Here is an 8,508-nt window from a genome sequence, read left to right as displayed (position 1 = left end):
TATTAATTTGGTAGAAAACTGACTGATAATGAGCAAAACAAGGTAATCTGATCTATGGAATCACAACCGTAATGTCTATATTATTGGAGCTGTTTCCTGTTGTGTGAAGGCTTTTTCCATTCTGTCCACGCTGTGTGACATAGTTCGGCAAAATTCTGTGTTGCTAAAGGGAGACTTTTAGCTACTACGCGATTCTTGAAGATCAAATTATAAACCTCTGCACCAGGGGTGTCCAACCTTGGCAAGACTGGTGGACTTCAACTCCCAGAATTCCCCCAACCAGGACACCCCTGCTCTACACAAATACAAATATATATATATATCCACACAGTAGGGTTCTCAAAAAAAAACAACAACGGAAAAAACCCTCACCTTTTAATCCGAGATTCAGTTCAATCTTTGCAAATTCTACTCGAGATCCCTTTGAGGTGTTCACAAATAACACGTCCATCGTTTAAACAAACTTGGGAGGGGGGGCAATATCAAATAATTTCAGAAAGTCCTCCGAGAGTCAACTCGTGATCTTTTTGTAGCTATTGATTTATCCCTTAGCTCGACAGCTCTCGAGCAAAGGGAAAAAAGATAATCAGGAAATTAATTGAAATGGGAAAGTATTTTTTTTTTACCAGAACAGGATACAGTGGATATGAGTAGAATTAATGAATCCGACGCTCCTTTGCAAAAAAACACAGGATTTTACTCTTTGCTCCGTTATTATAATTATAAAGGAGTTCCGGTAAAGCACTGCCGTGCCCTCCACTGGGTGGCAAATAAAGACTTTGCACATTGTGCTAAAATAATGTCGTTTGTTTCACTTCGGATTAGGTCCTCTAGTGGGAATCCACGTTTTATGGGATGTAAACCTCATGATTGGAGATGAGCTTGTCAATGCTAATAGCCAGGTAGTACAAATGCGTTCAATGCACATCGGCCCACCATTGTGGCTAATGCTGGAAGACGACCATCCAGTACAGACTGGGTCAAATTCTTGCAAACCTGGCTAGTTGAGGATCACTACACTATTGGCAGTCATATCGTGGTTCCAGCTCATGCACTGTTGTGATTCAGGGTCAGCCTGTGGGTTCGGCATTTGGGTCGGACGACTCAGAGGAGGAGGAGGGGGATGTTGGAGAGGTTGCTGAGGGGGTTGGAGAGCTTGCTGATGAGAGCCCTCAGCCAGGCCCCTCCCACCTGGTCACCACGGAGACCCAGCTGTGTGAGCCTGACAGCGTGGATGAAGATGACCCACAGCTGGCCCTGTTCAAGGACGCCCGACGCAGGAGGCAGTCAATCAGGAGTAAACAGAGGAAGGCAATGGGGCACCTCGGAAGGAGGCAGAGAGAAGCCACGCCCTGAACTGTATAAAAGGGGAATGCGTGGGAGGGCTGGTTTGCTGAAGGCAACCGCTTGAATAGCTCCTGTTTCATGGTTCGTGTCTTGTTTGCTTTTGTATCCATAAATTTGGCAGGCTTAGTTCCAGCCTCTTGCCTTCTTGTAAAAGGGGTTGTCCCTGCCTTTTTTGCAGGGCTGGTAGCAGGCTGGTACAGAACATGCACGTTCCTTGTTTTGTAAACCGTGCTTGGGGGGGGGGTTGATGTGTGAACCCAGCTGATTAGGCGTAATGTTTCAACCCACCGCTGTGCTGTGTGTTGTGTTCTGGTTGAATGATAGCAAAAATACCATGTATATGAAATGTCTTTTGAGCCAGCTCTTATATATTTTGCTAGTCTGTCCTGCATTGTGTTTTTGTTCAAATAAAATATCCCAAAGCCTGGGAAACGAGGCCTGTCCCCGTCATTGTGGCTCTCCTCTTCAGTCAGGGGTGTCCAATCTCGACAACTTGTAAATCCTGTAGACTTCCAACTCCCAGAATTCCCAGCAAAGTCACGACTGCCTTACCTTAAATAAAGGGCATTTGAAAATAATAAATTGGTGCACGTTCTGTAATAAATGGTTGCACGTTGTCTAGAGAGACTTTAAGACTCTGGTAGCCAAGTTCTGCCTGGCTTCCCACACACACCTTCTCAAAGGCCCATCCCTGCAGTTTTCAGAGCACACAATTGAGTTGGGCACAAGGAGCTCCAGGAACAAGCGCCCAAAAAAATATTTTTGCCTACGCAGAAAGCCACTCAGGTGCTGAAAATTGCTACTGTAAATACTTCAGAGAAGACACGCCATCGGTTTGCTGATTGCAAGGATAAGGCTGTCTCTCCGTTTTATGCTGTGCCTTGGCTGAAGGAACGACGGAGCCCACTCAAGCTGAGAGTCTGGTTGCTACACCGAGCAGGTAATAGAGATGGTGGCATAAATGCCTGCAGACTCTGGATTCTTTTGAGGAAAGAAGAGCTTTCTACCAGGGATGAACCGGCAGGTCTCCAGATGTTGCCCAGCTGAACTCCCAGACACACACAAACACACACACACACTGCCAGCACCCCAATGGAAGGATATTTTCGTTGCCCAGGGTTGAACTGTGGGGTCCTTGGTGCTCTCTGAGCTTGGTGGTTTTCTTGCAGACGTTTCATTACATCAGACATGTCAAACACAAGGCCCGGGGGCCGGATCTGGCCCGTGAAGTGGTTTCATGCGGCCCGCGAAGCCATCCTGGAAACAGTGAGGGAACGGCCCCCACTGCCTTGGCCCTGGCCCAGAGACCCTCCTTCCGCCAGAGACCCTCAGATCTGTCCCACTCCTGCCAAGGCCCCCATAGGCACCCTTGATGCCAACGATGTAGAGCTGGCCACACCCACCCAGTAGGCCATATGCACTCTAGCCACGCCCACCCAGTAGGCCATGCCCACCCAGGCCACACCCACCTGGCCCCCTGAGGGCAACCGCAATGCTGATGCGGCCCTCAATGAAATTGAGTTTGACACCCCTGCATTACATCATCAGTGCTAGATGAGAGGGGGGGTGTTTGTGGAGTGGAGGAAAAGGGGAGGAGGAGGAGGAGGAGGAGGAAGAGGAAGGCAACTGTGGGATCTGAGCTTAGTGTTTTTCTTGCAGACGTTTCATTACCCAAACTATGTAACATCATCAGTGGTAGAAGGGAGGAGGAGGACTGTGGGGTCCCTGGTGCTCACTGAGCCCTGGTTGTTTTCTTGCAGACGTTTCATTACCCAACTAGGTAACATCATCAGTGCTAGGAGGGAGAGGGAGGAGGAGGAGGAGGAGGAGGAGGAGGAGGAGGACTGTGGGGTCCTTGGTGCTCTCTGAGCTGGGTTGCTTTCTTGCAGACGTTTCATTACCCAACTAGGTAACATCATCAGGGCTAGAAGGGAGTTGGCTTTGCTGTCTATTTATATACAGGTAGTTCACCCTGTCAATGTTGGTGGGAGTGTTCTTAGTGGTTCCTTGATTAGGCTATGGTTTATGGACAGACAGATGTGAGGTCCTTGGTGCTCTCAGCCTGATGGTTTTCTTGCAGACGTTTCATTACCCAACTAGGTAACATCATCAGTGCTAGGAGGGAGGGAGGGAGGAGGAGGAAGACGACTGTACGGTCCTTGGTGTTCTCTGAGCTGGGTTGTTTTCTTGCAGACGTTTCATTACCCAACTGGGGAACATCATCAGTGCTACAAAGAAGTTGGCTTTGCTGTCTATTTATATACAGGTAGTTCACCCTTTTAATGTTGGTGGGAATGGCTATTGTTTATGGACAGACAGATGTGGGGTCCTTGGTGCCCTCTGAGCTGGGTTGTTTTCTTGCAGATGTTTCATTACCCAACTAGGTAACATCATCAGTGCTAGAAAGGAAGGGCGGGGTTTGCTCCCAGTACGAGATCAACATTTTAAGATCTAGGCTTCCCACCACAAATCAAAGTTAAGCTAGGCTCCACCAAGCTAAAATCTCTAAATTACACAAATAGAGGCAAGAGTTATTATATTCACGTACGGCTGCACTTTGAATACAAACCTGGTTTTCCAGGGGAACAGACCGAGAAATAGGGTTCCCCCCACCCCGGTTATCTTTTAATCAGGAGCACAATTTAAAGTCTGTTGTTTTTTTCCCCCTCTTTGAAGCATTTATTTGCTTTGCAAGCTGAGTGTATTTGGCACGGCTCCTCCAGGAACAGGGTTGGTGGTTTTTTTTAATGCAAATGTAGAAATTCCTGCCAGCGGTTTGATAAGGTAGCTGGAGCCACCGTTTGTGAAGAGAAAAACTTCTTTCTGCTATTACAAGAGATTTACTTCAAAAAGAGAAGCTTCCAATAGACAAGCTGGCCCCATGACAGGAAGGCGAAAATTGGGGCTGACAAAAAAAACGGGTGTGGCGAGGAAAAATATTGTTTTTTTTTAGGCGACGCATTTTAAAAAGTTGGTCTTGAACTCCTTTTCAGGAAATTCCTAAGCCTTGGGGATAAACGACTAACAAGGAAAACATCCGTCACCTTTCGAGTAGCTTTTTAATAACTCTCTGAAGAAATAATTGCTCTTAAAACCCGTTCGTAAAAAAAATAACAAGTATTCAAAAGACAAAAAAAACCCCTCACTCGCTTGTCCCCATTTTATCCCTTTGTGTGGTTGTGAACTTGAGGGAGGAACCTCATTAGAAATGGCTGCCTCAGAGATCAAGGTGGAACTCCAGCAGCTGGAAGTCTTTCTCCAGAGGGAAACTGTTTTCATCCAGGACAAAATGGCTCCTGATGGTTAGAAGATAAGACGCCTTGGAGTCCGTGAGTAGAGAGTGACAGAGATCGGCCACCAGCATCCCGTAGGTGGCATCTGAGGAAGGTTCTGGAACAGAAGAAGAAGAAGAAGGACTTCACCATCCTTCTCACTGGAGGCTCCAGAGAAATCTCTTTTTCCCTGGCTAGGCCAGAAGTCTCCAACCTTTCCGGAGAGCAGTTTGCACAATTGCCGCCCCTGCGCGCACAAACAGGGCCGGACACACTGGTGGCCCCCGTTGGCGCATGTGCAAATCGGCCACGCAACCCACTGGTGCTAGCGGCCCGTTTGCGCCCGCGCAACATGTGCAAACGGGCCTACGGGGGCTAGCGCGAGTGGGGGTGGGGTGGAGAGAGTGCGCGCGCATGAGCGCGTGCACCAGCCCGCCATTTCTGTGGCCTGCTAACCGAGAGGTCACGGCCCATAGGTTGGGGAGCCCTGGGATAGGCCGTGGGATGGGAGCGCGAAACGTGTGGGGAGCCTCTTCTGATTTTGAGGGAATTTGTGGAATGTGGCCACCCCCTATTGTGAGTTCAGAAATCCATTCTGCAAGGGGTAATCCAGGCCAACCCGGAGCCATGGACCCTGAATGCTTTTGTTTCTGCTGAGGAAATGTCTGTGGGATTATTTATTTTTTTAGTGATTCCTATACGGGTAGTCCTCAACCTACGCCCACCATTGAATCCAACCAACCAAGTCTTCCTTAGGCAGGAATCCTATGAGATCTTTTGCATGAGAGCTCCCGTCATCCTGAGCTGCAAGCCAAAGCTGGAGGGCACCAGGCTAGGTTGAGCCACGTCCTGATCTTGGCGATGGAATGTGATCTGACGACAAGAGGCCAAGGAAGGTTTATTACTGTGGCCTCTTGGGTGCTCTCTGAGCTGGGTTGTTTTCTTGCAAAGTTTCATTGCCCAACTAGGGAACATCATCAGTGCTAGAAGGGAGTGGTGTTTATGGAGAGGAGGAGGAGGAGGAGGAAGAGGAGGAGGAGGAGGAGGAGGAGGAGGAGGAGGAGAGGACTCTGGGGTCCTTGGTGCTCTCTGAGCTTGGTTGTTTTCTTGCAGATGTTTCATTGCCCAACTAGGGAACATCATCAGTGCTAGAAGGAAGTGATGTTTATGGAGAGGAGGAGGAGGAGGAGGAAAAAAGGACTCTGGGGTCCTTAGTGCTCTCTGAGCTTGGTTGTTTTCTTGCAGATGTTTCATTGCCCAACTAGGGAACATCATCAGTGCTAGAAGTGATGTTTATGGAGAGGAGGAGGAGGAGGAGGAGGAGGAGGAGGAGGAGGAGGAGGAGGAGGAGGAGGAGGAGGAGGAGGAGGAGGAAAGGACTGTGGGGTCCTTGGTGCTCTCTGAGCTTGGTTGTTTTCTTGCAGATGTTTCATTGCCCAACTAGGGAACATCATCAGTGCTAGAAGTGATGTTTATGGAGAGGAGGAGGAGGAGGAGGAGGAGGAGGAGGAGGAGGAGGAGGAGGAGGAGGAAAGGACTGTGGGGTCCTTGGTGCTCTCTGAGCTTGGTTGTTTTCTTGCAGATGTTTCATTGCCCAACTAGGGAACATCATCAGTGCTAGAAGGAAGTGATGTTTATGGAGAGGAGGAGGAGGAGGAGGAGGAGGAGGAGGAGGAGGAGGAGGAGGAAAGGACTGTGGGTCCTTGGTGCTCTCTGAGCTTGCTTGCTTTCTTGCGGACGTTTCATTACCAAAGTAGGTAACATTATCAGTGCTAGAAGGGAGAGGGTGTTTGAGGGGAGGAAGGAAGGAAGGAAGGGAGGATCTGAGCTTGGTTGTCTTCTTGCAGAAGTTTCATGACTCAACTACGTAACATCTTCCGTGTTGGTAGGGAGTGAGGCTTCCTCTCTGCTTACGGAATTATTATTCTTTGCTTCCTGAACCTGAAATTAAGGGATTACAGACCGACATTTCTCCAGGGTTACACCACAGATTCCCGAGGTATTACCTACAGCCTTCTTCAGCCATTCGGCGGGAATGTTAAGGAAGATTTTCTCCATCATTTCGGATCCCACCTGAACAGAGATTTCATAGCCCTCGTCCTCCACGGTCATCACAGCAGGCCTAAAAGGGGGGAATGGGGGAGGGGAAAAATCAGCGGCATTTCAGTTTTCATGTTTGATGTTTCCCGCTACGAGACACCTAAGGATGCCATCGTCTACAAGTACATATTACTCATTTTATCTCGAAGCGCGGCGTTGGGAGACGGCGATGCGTTGAATGCCAGCGATGCCTTCAAAGGCAGCTTACTTATCCCTCTTCACTGGCGTTTCTCAACCTTGCCAGCTTTTAAAGGTGCCTGGATTTCAACCCCCAGAATTCCCTAACTGGCACGGAGGAGAAAACAGAAACCGGCTAGTCTCCGACGGACGACCACAACGGAACGCAACGTTTCGGTTGCCAAGCGAGGCGTTGGCTAAGCGGGTTTCACCTCGTTTTACGACCTTTCTTGCCACGGGGGGTTCAGTGAATAACAGCAGTTGTTAAGTGAAGTAACTCAGTTGCTGGGCGAACCTGGCTTCCCCCCCCCAACTGACTTTGCTTGTCAGAAGGACGCAAACGGGGATCACGTGACCCTCCCTCTGGGACGCTACGACCGTCATAAATGGGAGTCGGTTGACAAGCGTCTGAATGTAAATCAGGTGACCGCGGGGATGCTGCAACAGTCGTAAGTGTGAATAAAGATGAGGACGATGAGGATGATGTCAAAATTGAGAAGACAGCAACAGACAGTGCCACCTACGCAAAGAAGCTGAAGAAACAGGGGACCACCTGGTAAGCTGCTGCAAGAAGATCGCACAGACCGACCACAAGCAGCGGCATGACAAAGTAGCAACAATGGTGCATTTGGAAAATCTGCAAGAAATTAGTGCAGGTTCGAGTCCCACCAGGCTCAAGGTTGACTCAGCCTTCCATCCTTCCGAGGTAGGTAAAATGAGGACCCAGATTGTTGGGGGCAATTAAGCTGACTTTGTAATAATGCTGCTTGGGTTGTGTGTGTGAAAGCCCTAATAAGCAGGCATATACATAGAATGAAGGCTACTGCTAAGCTTGTAAGCCACCCTGAGTCTTCGGAGAAGGGCGGGATATAAATGGGATTTAAAAAAAAAATCATTTGCCTGTAAGCAAGAACTGGTGGGATCATAAAATAGAGAAAGCCATAGAAAATGATAAAGTTAAACTGCTCTGGGACTTCAGAATTCAAACAGACAAGCACCTGCAACGTAACACCCCGGAGTTAACAATTGTCGATAAGAAAGACAAAAAAAGTCTGGATAGTGGACGTGGCAGTGCCTGGAGACAGCAGAATAGACGAGAAAGAACCGGAGAAGATATAAAAATACAAAGGCCTACAAACAGAAATAGAAACACTGTGGCAAAGGCAAGCAAGGGTACTATCAATAGTAACAGGTGCCTTGGGTGCAATCTCAAAACAACTGGAGCACCACTTGAACACCATCATCGGCATTGACAAATTCGCCATCAGTCAATTGCAAAAGGCAGCCTTACTAGGAACTGCTTCCATCCTGCGACAATATCTATAATACCATCAAACATCCATATCTGCCTATCCCAGGTCCTTGGTAAGGATTTGATAGACTTGATAGGTAGACAAAAATGTGAAACGCGGTCTGAACAGCTGGCTGACTGTGTGCTGATCAATAATAAAGTTGGAAGGGACCTTGGATGTGATCTAGTCCAACCCCCTGCTCAGGCAGGAAACCCTATACCATTTCGGACAAATGGCTGTCCAGTCTCTTCTTAAAGACTTCCAGTGTTGGAGCATTCACCGCTTCTGGAGGCAGGTGGTTCCACTGGCTAATTGTTCTA

The 8,508-nt window shown here is 48.5% G+C and overlaps 1 protein-coding gene across 4 annotated transcripts in view; it reads right to left on the bottom strand.

Moving 5' to 3' along the window:
• Positions 1-4,387: 4,387 nt before the first annotated feature.
• SHLD2 (shieldin complex subunit 2) overlaps positions 4,388-8,508 on the bottom strand; it is a 47,606-nt gene continuing 43,485 nt past the window's right edge. Inside the window, exons 8-9 of one of the 4 annotated variants that reach the window (XM_081329732.1) lie at positions 6,626-6,741; positions 4,388-4,737 (exon numbers count right to left, since the gene is read on the bottom strand). In XM_081329732.1, coding sequence (XP_081185858.1) covers positions 4,565-4,737; positions 6,626-6,741 — 289 coding nt within the window. In that variant the 3' untranslated portion in view covers positions 4,388-4,564. The remainder of the gene's footprint in view (positions 4,738-6,625; positions 6,742-8,508) is intronic. The other 3 variants (XM_081329733.1, XR_014026710.1, XR_014026711.1) reach the window with 3 other exon arrangements.

Source organism: Vipera berus, assembly GCF_964194415.1.
Source record: "Vipera berus genome assembly, chromosome: 5".
In the NCBI taxonomy this organism is placed as follows: Eukaryota; Metazoa; Chordata; class Lepidosauria; order Squamata; family Viperidae; genus Vipera; species Vipera berus.
The sequence above is the reverse complement of the archived record's forward strand: the minus strand, read 5'-3'. Positions and strand labels throughout refer to the sequence as shown.